Genomic DNA, 20,031 nt, shown 5'->3' with positions numbered 1-20,031 from the left:
GGGGAAGGACAGTAAGCAGACAGTGTCACAGTCTCTCACCTAGCTAAACCTGCCAGTGATGGAATGATATGTGAACAAAGTAAACTCAGGGTGTTATCTGGAGCATCTTATCTATGAGTTTAAATGAAGAAGAAAGGAGCCCTGCTCGGCCTCCTGCACCTGACAGAAGAGATTGTCACACAGGTTTGAGGACAAGCATACAAAAACAACTCCACATTAGAAAAACTGGCCAACACACCCTTTGTTCCACCACTGATGTTAGATGCTGGCACTTGTGTCTACAGCACCCAAGGCCCAAGAAAAGACAGCTTTGGGCCCAGCAGAACATTCACACTGTAAGCTATTGACTGGCATTTAAAATTGGCTCTCAGGTGTTCCCCTCTGCAAAACAGCCTACGATGTTAAAAAGATGCTTGGACAGCAGCAGCCTGGTGAAATCACTGGGAAAAGGGATTAAGGAAGCAACTGTACTCCCCAGCATGACCGTCAATGACTCAAGGGTTAAATCAACTGCTGCTCAAATTGGAAAGTGTAATGAGCCAAGTCCCCTCTTCCTCAGCAAGGCTGTAGGGCTGCTGTCAGGGCTGGACGTGCTACAAGCTCCTCCAGGGCGGAAATGAATCCCTCACCAAGATTACCACCAGTCCACGCCGACCTTAAAATAGGCTCTTCATTTCACCTCACACAGATCTCAAGCATGCCTGCACTCATTCAGCCTTCAAGGGGCTCAGTGAGGCAGCAAAGCCATACAGCCGCCCCTCATCTTCCCCACCATATTCCCAAGGAAACCATGGAGCGAAGATGTGAACTGCTTGCACAGAACCCTCCCCAGCTGCCAACAGATTCATCACTTAGCTATTCCCACCTCCAGACAGCCATCCAGGTACACTTACCATGCTGATTTTTGTTTGTTTATTGTTGTGGGCAAATAACAAACTTGACACAAGACTCTAAGTATTGGCATAGTGTAGTTAACCACAGCAGGTAGCTGCCAGGAATTGCTAAGTGTATTTTGCAGTACAGCAAAGGATCATTCTAAAATTCATGGGTAATTTAAAGCACGATAAAACAACAATAAAAAAAAAAAATTAAGGACTTGAGCCATTCATAAACCCACATGCAGAAAGCTACTCTCATCAATTTCAGAGGGAAAGAAGTGGCCAAAGTCTCTTTGGTGGCTTAGTCCTAGCAGTTTGAGGGAACAAGAACGCCTGTTTTTAATTTTATAGAAGTAATCTCTGCTCCTAAATCACTTGTGCTCTTTTTGAAGACCTCATCAATTTAAGCCAAAGTGACAGCAAAACTACTACATGTCAGCATCATATTACTACAGGCCTTGCCTGGCACCTAAAAAATCTGTTTTTGTTGTTAACATGCTACTTCCTTTCCTAACTGAGGACCTCTCCTTCCATCTATCACAACATAAGTAGCCATGAAGTTATGGAGTAAGCAGGCTCAGGGAACTGACTGGATTGAGTTTGAAACAGTACTTTTTCCCTGGATTTGTGCTGAACTCATGCTAATCGAAGGCTGGCCTTTACCAATTTTTGAAAAATTCCTTTTAGTCTAATGAAGGCAAACCTGCGTAATACTATAAAAAACATGTAGCTTGACAGTACTCTTAAGCCACTGGAAATCATGAGGAGTGCAAATGAGGCCAGGGGAATTAAATACCAGTGGGATGAGAACCTAGCACTCTGGCAGGAACATCACAGACTTCCTATCTAAAAAAAGGGCACGAGCTTGCTGCCTATGCAATAGCTGCACAGAAGTTTTATTTTTAAACTGTTGATGGGGCAAGCGTTTATTTCTGCCATACTCTGATAAAAGACAATGACACAAAGTATACACTCTCTACTAAAGACAGTATATAAATGTTGTTTGTAGTATATCACAGAAACACAGAATATCCTGAATTGGAAGGGACCCATGAGGATCATTGAGTCCAGCCCCTGGGTCTGCACAGGACCACCCAAAAATCAGACAGTATGCCTGATTATACAGCAAATAAACTTCTCTTGCAAACTGCATGCATTTGTCAGGGTAGCACTGAGCTCACTACAAAATTATGAAAGCCAAAGAGCACTCAAGTCTTCTTTCTCTTTAAGAAGGTATTTTTTTCATACAATTTTTAATTCACTTTCCATTTTGGTCTACTAATGGTAAAAAAAAAAAAAAAAAAAAGCCGCAAACCACCAACATTCTAAGGTAAATAAAGAGGCAGCAATGAGCAAACATGCTGTGTTTAAACATTCACAATGATTGATATTATCCCACCCACCTATGGACACAAACGTGTTATCTTCAGAAGACTAAATGCAATTTCATTTTAAAACATATTTTTTAGTTAGTACAGGTTAAAAGTCAGTAGATGTTAAATTTCAGAACAAAAAATTGCCACATGCGATGTTTTTATATGACTTATTGACAGAAGCCTGACTCACATCAGGCCCAGGCCCAGGTAAATGCTGCCACCAACACTTGGTTCCTGGGAAACCGTTCCTTTTAACAGGAAAGCTCTGGCCCATCCAATTACAATAACAACCTCAATTTCATTATCACTCTCACTGCAACTCTCTTTCTCACGTTGAGAAGCTGCTTTCCATCCCCAAACTAGCCCGTGAAGCCAGTATGTTGAAATTGGAATTCAAAACTGATTCCTTTAATTCAACAAGACTGAATGCAATCAGTGACACAGCTGATCAGCTTGTTTATGACATGCTCTCTTTTCCAGCACAAATGCATGTGAAGTTAAGTGAAAATTATCCTAACTTCCCTGATGAATGGCTGATCAAAGCATCTCATGACACTGGGCACAGCAAGAGAGTCATCCCAGTATTTCTTTCCCCCCCCTCTTCTATGAGGGGTTTACCTTCTCAGCTGATGCTTTGTTGTTGCTTGAATATTACAGCATTTCCTCGGAAAAATGGGAATCTCCTTACATTAAATAAGAATAGGTGTGCCTGTTACCATGGGAGTTGAACTGTGAACAAAGCTCAGCACCTGAACATCATGTTCCTGTGCCACAATGTGTGCAGAGAACTGGGGTTTTACCACAGCCACCCTAACAGACGAGCTATAGACCAGAGCTTGCCACTTTCTAAAGCAGCTATATATTCAAAATAAAGACAAATAAATAAATAAACCACTTGCAGATTCTACTCTTTATTAACTGCAGCAAAAATGAGGACAGAGAGCAGCCTTCGTATTTAAACATTCCACATACTGCTGCTACAGAATGAAAACAGCAAATGTCCTGATGATAATAATGATAACAGCAATAAGCTTGTGTTAACACATGACCAAGGATGGCATGTCAAACCTCTTTAAAGAGGTTTATGGAGATTAACTTGAATAATATCTTTACAGGACGATTACTGACCAGATCTCTGCTTCTCTTCTGATACAAATGGATGGGTATTTAAAACAGAACAAAACCCAGATAAACCCTTCAACTCCTAATATAGAGGTCGTTACCATTTTCAAGTGACATGGGCATTCGAGCCTGTTGCAACCAGTAGGTCAGTAGATATCACCTCCCATGTGAAAAATGCAAAAGAGGCACTGTACTCTTGAAGAAACCAGTCAGACACACTCAAAGAAACAGTACGCATCTGGTATACAGATGGGGACCATCTGCATGACTGCTTTTCACCACGCACTGTCTTTCAGGGAATATTAAAAACACATCACGCATGTCATTCATCCTCTCGCCAGCAGAGAAGGATGGACCCTGTTTGTTTCACAAACAAGCACATCTGTACAGAAACTTAAACCTGGTGATTAAGACATGCACCTGTGCCAGAGCTGAAGCTGCTGTGTTCATTCAGTTGCCTAAAAGTAGGTAATTACTGCAATCTGCTGCAGCGTGCAGCCTTACTAGGCCCACTGGCATGCCGGGACCTGGAACACCCCTAGGCTCCTGAGCCTCAGGCAAGCCTCCAGTCTTCAACTGCACTAGCATGCTTCATGTTGCCACGATAATAAGGGTTATTAACCACCAAGCTACACAGTCTCTAAGAGAAAAGGCTACAAATGTTGTCAAACAGAAGAGAAGTAAAGTGACAACATCTTTCTCTAACTTGCTTCTGTTTCTGTATTACAAATGACACCAGCAAGCAAGACAACCATGGCCACAATACCTCGCTGGTGTTACACACCAGCTCTGGACAGCTAGAGGCATCTCATACCATAGTCAATCCTCCAATTTTTCCATCGTCCCTCAACCTGCCTCCTCAGCTCCAGGTGAAAGTCGGAGTAGAAAACCTTGAAAGGTCTTTCTACCAGATGGCAGGTCATGTTTTCCTAAGCCCCACGAGTCTTTCTGACACCACTTGCTTCTCGCTTCATTCACTCTCTCCCTCAAGTCTTCATAGCAGGAAGTTAGCTCCTGCCTTGCAATGATCAGTGTAGTGATTTCACTGGGGTGCTCAGTAAGGACTGTTCCAAAAAGTGAATACAAAACCAACTTCAAAGATCACTGAGGCAAAGTAACCAGTCATTTTCAGAACAAATATGCTGAGGTAATTTTTCAGGGCAAGAGCAGAACAGCTGTTTTTAAATGCCAATCTTGCAAACTCCTTGTCTATGAAAGACATCCAACTGTAAGATTTCTTTGTGAAAAGCCCATGTAATTGAGAAGCCTCCAAGTTAAATTAAGCCTCTGGGTGATGTTTTGCAAAATACATCACATGAAATGAAATGTACTTTTCTGAAACTTCTCAAAAATTCTGTAATAAATGGAGAGACAAAACAGACGTGACTCTCTTTTAGTCCTGTAGGCTGGCTACATTAAGAATAAAGACTAGTAGGCATCTAGATTTGTCACCCACACCTGTATGATCCAGCTGGACAGACACCATGCCAACGCTGGCTAAAACCATGGTGCAGAGTGGAACTGAGTTGTCTGGACAGCGGATTTCATTTCCCTGACACCACTCAGGCTCCTGAAAGACAGCACCCATGTAAATAGGAGTTGCTTAGCTACTGAAATGAAGGTGTTTATTTTGCAAGAAGCAATACATTAATTGCTGATAGACCCAGTTTGCAGATAATCTCACAGGTCTGCTTGGATTGCCTCTAAGCAGGGCAGCTGTGGATGCAGACCATATCTCCCCCCGCAAGGTCCAGCTCTCTCATCTACCTCCCCACCGCTTGCACCTGCTGTGAAACTGCAGACACCTCTGCAGCATGTCCCCTATCCCACAGGGCTGATGGAGAAAAATCTATAAAACTGACAGAATTTGATTGACGTGCTAGCTCAGGTATTGGTAGCAGTACGTATCAATGACTTTTTAACCTTTTTAACACAGCGAACTGGCCTGATGCTGCTTCTGGTACCCAAATTACACACCTCAGAGCTAGCCTAGGCGTTTTGTTTGTTTGTTTTTTCCCTAAATGGACCTGTCTCTAACAGGTGCTTCCTGGAGAAAGGCATGCTGTGCTGGTTGAGTTCACACACAAGACACCCGACAATCTATATCCAAGAGACTAAATGTGAGGAAAGACATAACAAGAGCTCAAAAGCTTCTGTAAGATACCAATCTATGAACATAAAGAGGCTTTATTAGTTCCACTGCTTAGAAAATTACTTAAGATAGTACACTTCATTCAGCAAAATGCTTTTCATTGAAAAAGGAACATGTGACTTGTAAAACCACAGAAACAGACAGCAGGACTAGCAGATAACTGTAATAAAAAGAACATTTTCAGAACTAATAGAAAGAGAACGGGAAACATTTCAGGCTTATGATCTCTTCCTATTCTTATTCTTCATGTATCTAAACTGTTACAACCTAGAGCCTGATTTATGCACGCAGTCATAGCATTTAGTTCTCACGAGGGACTAAAAATAAATAGATTTTACACTTAGCATCCACCGCCAAAGATAATGGCATTACACATTAAAATAAAAATATTCCAAAATAATTTTGTCAAGAATGTGAAATCTGAATCCAAGTAAGAACATCTTTAGTAAAATATGATCCATTACTCCACCTGTGTCTAAATGCTTTTGAGTCTCCAGACTGCACATTTGATACTGTGCAGTAAAAGTAGGGAAAGGAATTGAGGATTTACAGCTAGTAAAAAGTCTGGTTCACTGTTTTTAAGGACACTCTTGGTGCTTGGTGGATACACTTATTATTAGAGTATCATTACTTGCAAAAGCCCAAAATATAAAATGCATACCAGAACGATAATAATATTGCATATATAGTATAACATTGAATGTATGCAGACAGGATATCATACATTTTCTTTATTGCTACATAAATGTTGCTTATTGCTTTTCTATGGGAAGCTAAAAATTTTACTTCAGTATATTTAATGGATGGTTCCATTTAACACGTGAACCTTGAAAATTACCAGATTTGCCAAGCTGCCTTTTAACGAAAATAGGTAACTTTTAAGACAGTAAATAAGCCGGAAGAACTTTATATAGCAGTGATAGCAGTGCATTAGCTAATAATATTATGCTCACATTATGCAGTATTTACTAAAACTTTTTTTTTCCATGATACAGATGCATTGGCACACATTTTTCCCATTTCCCTAACCTCTTGTTTCAGTTACTGTACAGTGAGACCAACAAGACACTATCCAAATCAGTGTTAGTCATTACCTACTGGTGTCTAGTAAGCCAACATTCATGAATTTAATAGTACTGTAGCTGGATTCAAAACAGGGTATTACAAAAAAAAAGTTTTTGTTGCTGTTGCTGTGTTTTGTTTTTTTTTGACTATTAGACCCTCCACTCCCCAACAGCAACAACAAAAAAAAAAACAATGCGCAACTTCACCCCAGGGAATAAAGAAATCCCTCAAATTAATTGTATGGATTTTACAGTTAATACATAAAATGGAAGGAGTATTTAAATCTCAATTCTTGCCTTTCCTGAGTGTCACCAAAACCTCCAACTGTAATTACAGTTTAGGCCTTTCAAATTTGAGGCTCTAATTAGGGATTAGGACAAAAAGAGAAGATGCAAGATGTGGTTTCTGTGAGGCACTCTGGATTTGCCCATTATAAAGCAATCAACACTGCTGAAATGGGGAAAGCACCCCACAGTTCTCTCTCTGACTGGAAAGAACAAGGAATGGAGGAAATGGAAAAAACAGTACAAAACCTGGGGATATGTCTGTGGAAACAAGTCAACTTGATACAGGCATTGAATGTGACTTATAGCCATCAAATCTGTCATTTTAAATTTTTGAAAACTGCAGGCCAAATTTAAAGGAAGGACGACATTCCAGTTCCACAGACATTAACCTAGATTGCCTTAGAGTTGTAAAATGGAGTCAGCACCTTGGATGGCAGTCAAATTCTGCACACTTTTAGATGCCTCTCTTGTATACCCCACACTTAATCATTCAGACTCATCATCATTAGGCCTTTTAGGGCCTGCTGGGCTGGGACAGGTAAAACCACCTCCAGCTTTTGAGTTCCAGTTACCAGTGGTGGGCTGGAGGGAATAACGAATGGGCTCATCCACTAGCACCACCACCACTACCACCACCACCATGCTCTGTATTTCATGAGAGAGAACTACACACTTGCTTCCACACTGTGTAACAAGCTTCCAGGTGACAGACCCACCACACTACCAAGGGGTGGCACAAACATATGTTGGGAACTCGGCTTACCTGATGCAGTGTTTCTCTCCGCGCACTGTTTCTGAAGGTCCAGACTCCGCAGCTCCTCCGTGCTGGCATATTTCATGACAGAGTTGATGGACGTGAGGGTGCTGATCAGCTGCGAATTGAGAGAGCCAATCTGGGAGTGCGGCTCTCCAAAGGCTTCAGCCAATTCACTGTAATTTTCGGCAAGCAGCATCTGCTGCTCCTGCAGCAGCTTCTGCACGCGCTCGATATAGTGGTCCAAGCCTGTCCTCAGCTCTGGCGGAGGAAGAGGGCTCTCCAGGAGGCCGCTCACAGACTCGCACACTGGTTCACCCCCAACACCGATGCTCCTGGTGCCAGCCGGCACAACCACAAGCGGCGGGGGTCCACAGGCAATGCTTCTCATTTTAAGCCCAACTAGGTAGTTCTCATTAATGTTTATCTGCCCAACGCCGCAGTCTTTGGTTTTGATTGCAGAGGGCTTTTCAAAGCCAGGGTGACTCGAACACAAGGTCCCCACTCCAACCGAGCGCGTTTTGGCAGACGCATGTATGTCCTTCACCCGCCCGTCCCCGACGGCCACAGTCCGCGTCTCCACACTCACCGTGTTGGTCTGCTTATCGTGGCTGCTAGGGACGGTGTTGGTGCCGCAGTCCGCCAGCACCAGTGCCTCCGTACTGGTGCACCGGCTCACCATTTCCAAGGCAGTGCTGGTGTGCTGGCTGGCCGTAGACGGCATGGCCATGACCGTAGCCTCTGCCCTGCTCACTGCCTCTGTGGCCGTCTCACGGGACACGCACTCCTTCGGGGCATGGACAATCACATTCACCGAGCAGTCCCCACAGCCCACTGACCTTGTCTCTCTGACCTCCTGCGCTGTCCTGCAGAGACTCAGGTCGCCCACCGACTCCTCCGTGTTGACGCCCGTCTCGCAGACGCTTGTCTCCACGCCCACCTGCTTGTCGTACAGCTCCACGTGCCTCCCCGTGCACTGGTCCCGCACCTCGGCTCTCTCCCTCACGAGCCAGCGGGTCATCAGCACCTCGGGGCCCACCGCCGTGCTCCGTACTGTGGGCTGGCAGGAGGTGCCGATGCTGCTCATCTGCAGATGGTTCCCCACAGACGAATCGGCGACGCTGACGTGGTCTCCCACCATTTGGTCTCTCGTTGGCACCACGGCTTCCACTGTTCTGCTGACGACAAGGGGCTGAGCCATCGTGGCTTTGTCTACTTTTTTCCTAGACCCAGCCGCCTGCAGCTCCTGTTTTAATTTGGTCATTTCCCTGTCATGGGTCGTTTCCTTTAACTGAACCTCCAGTCTATAAATCTTCTCCTTAAGGGCTTCGATGGTCTGCTGCTGAAGCTCTATTTCTTTCTCAACTTCTGTAGACAAGCCAAGCATGGCCTCTGTCACCCCAACCCCAGACTCTCTCATTTCTTTCTCTGTCCCCACAGCTACTTCTCTGCGTTGCCTTGAAGATCTGTTGTATATAACCACATCGTTGATGTTTTCATCAGTGCCAACAGCAACAGATCGGCTCTCTTTTGTCAGGCTTTCTCTATTCGCCCGAAGGTTAGACGGAACCTCATAGTTGCTGTCCTGGATTTTTTTCTCCAGCGCCTGCATTTCAGCAGTCAGCTGCCTGAACTCCTCTATCCTCTGAGAGCTCTGCTCCCCGCTGTCCATCTCATCCTCACAGTCTATGTAAAGTTCTCCGCCTCTTCGGCCCTGAGACAGGTGTTCCCACTGCTCTGCATTTCCCGCACTGTAAGATCGTTTTCTGAAACCGTATGTCTCGTTTTGACTGGGTTTCCTTTGGGTTTTGAGTTCTGCCATCATGTGCCTCTTCTCTTCCTGTAACACTGAAATTTTGACCTGCAGCACAGGAATGGTCTTGACTTGCTCCTCGAGCTCCTTGAGGCGTTTGAGAGCAACTGCCATTTGTTCCCTGATGTGCTGCAGATGCACTGGGCTCACATTGGTGACCGGGGTGGAAATTCCTGAACTCATGGGGCTGTGCCGGATGGAACTGCCCAAGGAGGAGCTGAAGCAGGCGCCGTAGTCTCCATTCCCCTGATACCCATTCTGGAGCTGCTGAGACAAATGACTGTACCCACTGGACCCCACAAAAGAGGGGAGGGAGCTCGTTGAGCCCATGCCCCCGAAGCTGGAAAGTCTGGGCCTGCGGACATCTCCTGGCGTGACCTGCATCATTCTCTCCTGTTCAAGTCGCCTCCGCGTTTCCATGAGGGTTTTTGTCACATGGAGGTTGTGCCGAGGAAGCTGTGGGGAGGGAGGAGGGAGCTGCTTACTCTCGGGGACGGTTAAGTAGGAGGGAGATGCTTCAAATGACACCAGTGGTCTCACAGCGACAGATGAAGTTACTTGACTCCTTGCTGCCAAAAAAGACTGCTTGTTCTCATCACTGTTTGATGAAGAGAGAGACTCTGTGGAGGTCCAGCCACTGCAATGGCCACCAGAGTTCTTAGTACCCGTAGAGGCTGGTATTGCTTTCCTCTTCTTTTGGATGTTTAGTTTCTTAATCGTATTCCCCTTTTGTATATCATCCACGTACTTGAGGAAATCCAGGTCTAGCTGATAACCATAAGGCGTTTCCACAAAATAGGGGTCTCTCCGTTCTTTTTCATCTTCTCCATTTAGAGCAACTTCCTCTTTTTCTGGAAAAGAAGAAATACAATCAGCACGTGGAAAAGAACCCATGTCTGAGCAAACTGGGTGCTGAAACAGAAGTGCACAAGGGTGGGTGCTCACAGCACGCCCACCAGTGGCCGAAATGGCAGCTCAGAGCAGATTTACCCTCAACACTGAACCTCGATTAACTTCCTAGGTGTTGATCAGCAGGTTTTCAAGTGCTGAGAAGTGCATACACGTACACACACGCTGACAACTTCTGTTAACAAAGTGGTAGAGAAGTGGCACAGCTTATTAGCTCAGAGTGGTCCCTCCACACATCCCCCCGGTCCTCCCATGTAACATCAGGCTTTCACACACGCTACGCTGTACTGCATGAATCATCTGGAGCCCAACTTGTCTGGAGGGTACATTCAAAAAGGCTACGGAACAGGAACTCCAACCCCCTCCTTATGCAACCGGTGCCATTAGGCTGATCCACAGCTGTTTCATTCTTGGAGAACTGCTGCCGCAAGAGCAGCAATACCTGTTCACTCCCTCCTGAGCTCAGGTTAATTCCAGCAGCATCTCTGCCCCCTTCACTTCCAACCTACACCGAGCCCCCCCAGCAACAGGACAGGCAGCTGGACCCGTTTCCAGCAGGGTCCCAACTTCCACCACTGTAAGAGAAACCGGCGTCTGTCTTGCGGTCAGGAAAACTCGCCCGCCCTCCGGACACAGGACTCGTCCGTCCCCACAGAAATCTAAATACAACTTCACCAGGTCTGCCGGGCTTCTGCGGGCGGCGTATTTATACACGGCGCTGCTACACAACCCGCTTCTCCTGCCCCACTTGAGAAAAAGAAAAACAACTGCTGGGAGTTAGGAGCGGTGCTGGAGGAATAATAAAAGCCAGCTTTCCGGTTACCTGAATTAGCTACATGCCTCTGCCCCCACGCTGCAAATTTTCCAGCCACGCATGGCTAGGCCTCCGGTAAGGCTCCTCGCTGTCCCGGCTGCATGTGTCACCAACAAGCTCCCTGTCCCCTACAGCCCTGCCTCCCGACTCGCTCATTCTTCACCCCATAAGGAAAAAAAAAAAAAAAAAAATAGGAAATCCCGCATTAGCACAAAGACGGCCAGGCAGCTTTTAAGGGCTGTGCTCTCACCGCGGCGTCTGGTCCCAGCCCGAGCTTGATGGAAGAGCAGCAGCGCCTTTCCCAGCTCCACGCCGGCTTATCTCCACGGGCAGGGAAGGGTTAAGTGCTTAAAGGCGCAGGACGCTGTGCCTGCGCTGCGCGCCCCCGCTGCTGCGCGCCCCCGCTGCTGAGTGCCGTGCACGGGACCCTGAGGCCGCCGCCAGCGCCCCCGGCTCCGCCGCCGTGATTTTTCCGCGCGGCCACAGCGGCCCCACGCGTGTCCGATCCCCCCGGGCAGGGCAGGGCAGGGCAGGGCGTGCTGCAGGCAGCTGTGTCCGACAGCGAATTTAGCTGTGGGTTTTGTTTTTAAATAGCTGGGTTTGGGAAGTCGCGTCCTCTTAAAGGAATACAAGCCTCCGGAGAGGAGAGAAAAGAGAAAAAAAAAAAAAAAAAAAAGGCGGGGGGGGGGGGGGGGGGAAGCCAACAACCTCTGCTCGCTGCAACTACAGGAAGTGACTTAATGTTGCACTGAAAAGGTTTGGGAGGAAAAAAAAAACAGGCTCCTGTTTTTCCAGTTTCCTTGGCATGCTTAAGAAAAGCTTTGTCTACAGACAGTGTAACTTCTTTCATGGAGATCTTTTATGCTTTCGGCTAGCAGGGGACACCCCTGAGCAGGAGACGGAAGCAGGATGCTGCTCGGGGGAAGCCTACCTTCCCCAGTCGGGAATGGGATGGAGACTGGAGTCAGGCAGGCACCACGACAGCGACACAAGTGGGGCTGAACACATCGGTGTCTCCGTCCTGCAAGCGGCAGCATGTGGACGGAGCCTCCAGCAGACACAAACAACCCACCCGGACCACATGTTTTTTCTGGATAGCCAGTCTCAGTATGCTGTGGTATTTACTTATAGATGCACCCAAAATAGCCATCTAAATACCGAAGTGGAAGCAAAAATACATGTATGCACACATACTCCAAGCACATAAGCACACATGGCCCCTTACAGCAGGACTGCTTCAAGGTTGGGCAGGGAAAAAGCCTCCAGAACTCCCACCGGCAGGAGGGAATGAGACAGAGCAATCTCCAAGTTGCCCTTCCTCGCTGGATTCAGTGATCTGTTCCCAGATTCTCATCCTGGCTCTGCCTCCACATTCTCCACTGACAAACAACTCTCCACAGCCCACAGCTCCTGGCCCTAGGTTAGTCACCCTTCCCTCTCCCCCTGCACACTAAGCTTTGCCCCCACTCTCCCATTGCCTGTATTTTCCTGGGCTTTTTCTACCTTTCTCCTGCACTTTGAGCTTTTTATCTATTTTCTCCGTTCATGTCCACACACCTGTTCCACCAATTCTAACTCCAAATCTGGTTATACCCTCATCCTGGGCTTGGTGCTAGGCACATCACCCAGCCCATGTAAATTCAAGCTCCATCATACTAACTTTACCTGTTCTCTCTTTCTTCCCGGTCCCTTTCCTCTGCTTGTCTCGGTTCTTGTCTTCCTATCCAGCGACATCCCTGATTCTCCCATCACTACACCGCTGAAGTCAGGCAGCTCCTGTAAGCTGTCCCTGGGCACAATGCATAAGTGTTGGATGGGGGAGGGAGAAACAGGCTCTTTGGAAAGTCCCAGGACTTAAGAATTAATGCATCTATGGAAAAAATATTCATAAAACCTCTAAAAAGACATGCAAATTGCATGTTAAGTCATAAGAGCCAAACTGGAATCTCAGATCGTTTTTTTCCCCTTCATGGAATAATGTTGAGATTGCTCAGCAAAAAAACATCAAAAATAAATAATCAAAAAACCACAACGACACCGAATCCCTCGCTAAACCTCTCCACAACACCTGCAGGCAGTTAAGTGTCTTCACAATGACATACATCCACTTGGTCCTCAGTTTAAGCTGGCAGCAGTAAGAGGACACAGTTCATATCTGCCACTCCAGAAGCACGAGGCTGTCTGTGGAGCTGAGTTTGCATATTACTTCTCGTTAAAACAACACAATGAACACTCCACCAACACAATCCCAGTATTATGAGTTGATCTTTGGAGACATTTCTCGGTACGCTGAGACAAACAAGGGTCGGGCATGCAATCTGACAACAACAACAACAACACACTGTGATGCAGCATGCAGGAGCTGCGCCAAGCCTTTGTGCATTTTGCTGTCTCAGAGAAAGGGCCAAAATGGGTGTGCCTGTTAAGCATGGGAACAAAGCAAAATGGTTGGCTGTTTTCAAGCAATAAAAGTGGTTTTGTTGCTTTTAAAGGAAAAAATACATATATATATATAATAAAAAGAAAAGGAGCAAACACCTGATAAGAGTGCAGACCTTCTTCCTTTCAGTCCTTAGGTCCTGGATGAACCACAGATCCTTTTACCCCCTGACCTTGTTAGGGGAGTACCAAGTGCTATACAAGCAAGTACCTCAGATGAATCTCAGAGAAGACTGTTTGTCTGTGCTCTTCAGGAGGAATGGCAAGCTTGTCTTATGCTTAGAGACCTCAGGTGAGCAAGAGATTCCTACCCCATTCATCCCAAAAGACATAAAAGTAAAACAGCAAATGCCGGACAGGCCAAATGCTCTTGTTAGGCTTCTTGTCTCATCCTTAGCCAGCTGATCAGAGGCACTGCTGTAATTAGAAGGACTGTTCCTCAGTCTCTGTAGTACCTCAGGCAAATTTTAATCACATCATTGCATTACACTGAAAAAGTATGTGAAGACACCACACACATGTTTGTCTGTGAAAATGTTGCAGACATTGCCATTTTCTTCTGAAATGTCTTTAATTGCAGTAAGACATTATGCTTTTAGGCAAGTACCTGTGAAGTAAGATACTTCACAAAGCACAGAGACCTCATTGTGTTACTGTCGTTATTAATGCACTTCTCCAGAAGTATGCAAGAGTTCATTTTCCTCTCCCTACTGCATGATAATCATGGAAAGGACACAAGCAACATTTTAAAAATGCACTCTCCTGTTCTCCTCTCCTGCACTGCTGGGACTGGCTCTGTCCAAACATTCCAGTCTTGCCAACTTCCATAAAGTTATATCCTATCCAATGCTCTACACAAGAGCATCAGTATATTACAGTATTGAATCAGCCCTACCCAAGTCCACACTAATCATGCCTGCTCCCAGACCAGGAGAACTGGAAAAAAACAGGACCTTTAGTTGATGTGCTTAAAGGCTTTCAGGGAGAGAGAAGAGTGGGGAATAAAAAATGAGGGCAGACACAGAGTTTTGGTTCTGCAGGCTAGGAAAGCTTTATTGTAAAGCTACCTTGGAATATACAAAAAGAGCAAAGAGAAGCAACTGAAAATGTATTTCTGAAAAGGCTAAGGCACCTTAAAAAATAAGACATCACATCTAAAGCCTCCTCTCCCCATCTGGTTATGATATCTGCTCTAAGGCATTTTTATCTTGGATCTGACTGTTATTAAAGAAGTCTACTCCATTGAAATAACATTATGAATAACAGTCTCCTTCCAGAGTTATGGCATAAGCCAATTCATAAAGAATGCTGCAGAAGAAAAAGAAAGAAGCAATAGCTGTTGTAAATGGAATGGATGCAATATTTTTGTGTGCTGAGCTTCAGTACTAAAGGTTATCTGGAGCAGGAAAAGAGATGGAAAAAAAAAAAAAAGTTCTGATCTTATGATTCTTTACTGCAAAAGAAGAGGAGTTGATACTTTCCTCTCTCTCCCCCTCCCCCCCCACTCCCACCCCCGAGCCTCCCAATACTACTTTTATTCATTTCTCTCTCTGGTCTTCAGCAGACATAGATGAGTATCAGTCCTGACTTCAGAAAAGAACCAAGACACATGAGGCCGAGCATTTGTTTAAAAAAGAAACTGTAGATTTAACAAATATTCTTTCATTTTCCTTTTCAGGTGTTGGTATTTCAATTAAAGTTTAAAACAAAAAACACACTCAGAGAATAGACATTAGCCTTGCAGCACACTCGTTGTATCTCTTGTCATGAAATTAGTAGCTCTCCAACATTTCAACCTAGCTCTTTAGTATTTTCAAAGGTACACGTATGTGTATGTGTGGAGGGGGAACATACAATAAAGTATCAGTTTTATTATTATTATTCCAAGAACTGACGGGGGAAAACCTACAGAGATAGGAATTTGTTCCTATGGTTTCCCAAGGCACAGCAGGAGCATTAGGTGCTTTTTCCCTTTTCAGCTAAAACATACTGTGTTGCTGCAAAGCATGCCACAGATGTGAAGCACAGAGCACCTGTGGTGGCTGCAGGTGACCCAAAAGGACAGTCAAGCTGGGGAGCTGCTTGATGAGGGATGGCAGACCCTGACACCAACCCTGCAGTTGTAGGTGCAGAGGATTCTTCTCGTACAGAGAAACTCCATTTACTGCATGCTTTACTAAAGATACAGATCTCCCTTGTAAAAGTGTTTGCTCAAATTTATTCTTGAAGAAAAATGAGGAGCAGAAGAATGGTAAAACATCAGTTTTAAGTTCGCTTTCAATTTATGTGTCACTACCAACTGTGTGTTGACTTTTAAGTCTGACATCTAAATACTCAGTACATAGGATTGGGGTTTGTGATCAAAAACTTGGGGTAGCAACATCCTGGGCAATAGAAAGAAAAATGCTGAGACTACAACACGGTCTAATAAAGAGGCTTTTCTCTCCAGTTGTGTAAACTACAGCTCAGGTGTCCATAGCGGCAAGCCTCGCAGAAGTGAACTGAGGACATCACCAATGGCAATGAACGTTAGCAGCAGCAGTGTTGAAGAAAGATGGTTCATACAGAAGTCTGCTGTGTTCTGTTTGCACTGTGAAAGCAAAGACTGGGGCACTGGGCTATGATGTCACTGTTACCACAGAACAGTGGTAAAAGAGCGTGATTTAAGAAGTGAACTGCTGTCCTAATGCCATACTGCTCCTAGAAGAAGTGGGACCATTATGGCAATAGAGCAAACGAACAAACAAAAACCACCAAAACCAAAAGAAATCACAATCACAATGCAAAATATGTTAAAATCATCTGAAGTATTTCCATTTACTTGACTGAGCTTTAGATCAACCCAGTGAGAAAAGTCTTTCTCAAGAGGTTATGATCCTCTGAGCCTGAAAAATGTTAGTTATTTAGCATTATACTAAGATTATCATAATAAAAACATAATGAAATGTTGATTGCATAGTATGATAGTAAAAACAATGAGCCAGCTCTCAGTTTGCTACCAGTGATCAGATGGATGTTCTAGCCTGGATGTCGCACTGCCACGGGCTCAAGATTCAATTCCCAAACCACAAACAATTTCTTAAGCTCATTGAGAAGGCTGGCTTTTCTTACTTTCCTCCCTTTGCTGCACATTTTCTATCTGTTGTGGACTACTGTTCATGGCTATGAAAAACAGAATGTTTGGTATAACATAGAAAATACTCAGAACTCTCACCAGCCTTCTATGCAAGGGCTGTGAATATTGTGAATAGCCCTTTTGATGTTAGGGTAGGCCTTTCAAGGTCACATGACTTTTTAAAAAACATGGTTATAAGTTTTCTTTCATATGGTAAAAAAGCGTTACCTACACAGTATATATCTGGATAGCATATAACCATAACCAACAATTATTTCTGCAACCTGACAGCAAAAGCCACCTTTCAAAACAAACGTATCCCCTCCTCCATTTTTTTTTGATGTCCAAACCTTTTCCTTAGAGAATTCCTGAACTAAAAATTTGCAGGTCAAACAGAAGCTCATTTAAAATATAAAATACAGGATGTAAGTAATGCAAATCAATTAACCTTGAATAAAGGACTGAGCTTATCTGTGAAAAATCTATTCCTGACCAAAAACTAAAAAAAATAGTGATTGACTGTAATGTGGCCCCTTATCCAAATTCACAAAATCTGCCTTATTTTCTTGACAACTCTCTTATTTGAGCTGTATAATAAGTCTCCTTTTCACTCACTGTCACTTTCTGGGAACAGCTCTAATCCTGGCAGCTCTGTGGCAAGGACATCTTGTACGTGTACCACCTCAAGGCTGCTCGCCACGAAAACTCAAAACTAAGAGACTAGTCTGTTTTTGCTCCCATCCCAGCTTCTGACTCACAGATCCCAGGGGAAATCAAGCTAAGGCTGGCAAGGAAGCAGGGCATGGGTGGGAAGGGGAAGGGATATAGCTGCTAGCGTCTTACACACTGCCCCACCAGAAGTGCAGAAGGGCTCAGCAGAAACCGTGGCAGAGGCTGCTGCTGTCAACAGCATTGACACTTCTGGTTAGAAACTACCTTAAAACAGTGTCCACTAGGGTGAACTGCAGTGGCACAGGTCGGTCTGTGGGTACTCGGTGGCTCTGAGGGTGACCAGCTGGTCCACCACACAGCAACAGGCAGCAGGCTGCATCCTTGGTTGTGCTGCACTGCTGCACTTCCCCAGTCCTCCTCCTCCAATGCCACCTCAGCCCACCTGCTGTGAGAAGAAACAGCTCGCCTTACACTGAAAGCAAACTACTGACAGGGATTTAGATGGCTCAGCCACAAAAAAAAAGCTCTCCCCATAAGGACACTCATTTCCTCACAGGAAAGTTAGCAGGCCTCTTGAGTGTCCCTGATAAGAATGATGAGTTAACAGTCATCCTTTCCTTCTTGGCTTGAGACTAGGTGCATCTCAATCCCATTTACTTGGTTTTGAAAACCAGATGCTTTCAAGGCAAATCCAAAACATTACGAATCTGTGCTTTCCAAGTGTCTGATTTTGTGTACATATTTTTCATCTTGCACTATTTGTCTACTTGAGAACAGCCCTTCATCTTTCCCAAAAGCACTGATTTCATTCACTCTACTATGTGCACAATTACTGGCTCTGGGCACATTAGTGACAAACGAAAAATGTTCACTTAAAAGATGCTTTCCAAATCATACTCACTAGCAAAATGATGTAAGTTAAGGCAAACAGTAAATACCATTCACATGCTCCCTACAGCCTAGTAGAAAGTCTTACAATGTGTCTGCTGACCACAGTAGGAGAGCACTCAGTGTCAGACCACAATAACCCTCCTTTCTGACAAAACATCCCAGTAAATCCAGGATAGCTCACTGGTTCACCTGGTGGTGCAGAGGAATACAAGGTAAAAAAGCATGCTGTCCTTTGCTGCACAGGAGAAACGCTGAAGATCCCCTACATCCCTTGCCAATTCTTGACAATGTGGCATCATTACCTGCCCCACTTTTCCGACAGTACCACCCCATGTTACTTTATACCACTTCCTTGTCACAAGTAAAATCACTCTGGAAGAAAGGATGACAAAGACTGAGGCATGCATACAGCAATGTTGGGGGCTAGACAGACCTGTGTCTATGCCTGGAGACATCTCTTAGCGCAATGCTGCATCAGTGTTACGTGCTGCAGCTCAAGCAAAGGCTGTACTAGCTATGAGTACTGAATCACAGAACTAAAATATTTAGATTTATAATGTCATTGCCTTTCTGTGCCTATAAATCTCTGAAAGGTGAGGAGCAGAGAACAGATAGATAGGGCTATTGTAACAGGAGTAACCATCAGGGAAGAACCTGGGCTCCTCAGATATAAGCCTGCCATGTTATCTTAAAACTGATTGATGGTTTCAGCTTGATCTTCCATCTGTACAAAGGGTGGGGGGGGGGGGGGGAACACAAAATAATCGTCTTCTGTAAGAATGATTCTACAAACATTTGTATTTAGGAGTCCTGGAAGGATTTTATTTTGTCACATGCTTAACCACCATGAGGAAAATACTTTATGCTTCATAATCAGAATGGTATTTCAAATACCGGGAATTGTTCCCTCCTACCCCTTTTTATATTAATCTAGTACTGATTCCTTGTGTGAGATAAGACATATGCTGCTTTTTGAACTTCAAAAGCATGAGTAATTTGAATATTCCAAGATCACTATGAATTTTTTCTCCACACATAAAATAGTTCAGACCAATGAACTGGTTTTGTTCAAAAAGTTAAAAAAAGTGATAATTGGAGAAAATGAGGAAAAATCAGTATTAGAAGTGATTCTTATGCACATGTTAAGTAGCTAAAAGCACCAGCTTAGAGTTGAAAGTCTATGAACGGTAATGAAAACAAGCAACTTTAAGGGTAACAGCTACCTTTCTTCCACTTTAAATAAGCACAGCACTCCATCCACTTGAATGCACAGAATGCAGATCTCCAACTAGAAAATCTGCATTTGTTGAAGAAAGGCTCTTTCCTACACACCAGCAAAAAACAAGGGGCTGGCAGAGGTGTATCAAACCAGACCTAAGTACGCTCTCCCTTCAGAGAGCAGTCTGGCAGAACGCGCCTGGGAGAGCACCCAGCAAACACAGCAGTTAGAAAAGAAAAAAAAAGAGCATCCGAAGAGAAAGACATGCATTGCTTAATATACTAAAACAACAGCCAGGGCTGGGTTTCGGCTGTACAACCCATATGTGCCCCCTCTCTCCTCCCTCCCCCCCGACTTTTTCCCCAGTTACCCACAGTGTGTGCAGAGTTGGGAGCTGGTCTCTCACACCTCACCTCTCCTCCTCTGTGTAAGGGTCCCGCTTACCGATATGCTGAGAAGCAATTGTTGAATGTTGCAGTGTTTAGTTTTTCAGGAAATTAAGTCTGAAGCACACTTTCCTTTGCC

General features: G+C 44.7%; 1 protein-coding gene across 1 annotated transcript in view; it reads right to left on the bottom strand.

The window, feature by feature from the left end:
* KANK1 (KN motif and ankyrin repeat domains 1) overlaps positions 1–20,031 on the bottom strand; it is a 101,425-nt gene that overhangs the window by 13,125 nt on the left and 68,269 nt on the right. The window contains 1 exon segment of the mRNA XM_068667745.1: positions 7,644–10,298. Within this exon segment, the coding sequence (XP_068523846.1) occupies positions 7,644–10,298 (2,655 nt within the window).

The sequence above is a fragment of the Anas acuta genome, chromosome Z (assembly GCF_963932015.1).
Source record: "Anas acuta chromosome Z, bAnaAcu1.1, whole genome shotgun sequence".
Taxonomy (NCBI): Eukaryota; Metazoa; Chordata; class Aves; order Anseriformes; family Anatidae; genus Anas; species Anas acuta.
The sequence above is the reverse complement of the archived record's forward strand: the minus strand, read 5'-3'. Positions and strand labels throughout refer to the sequence as shown.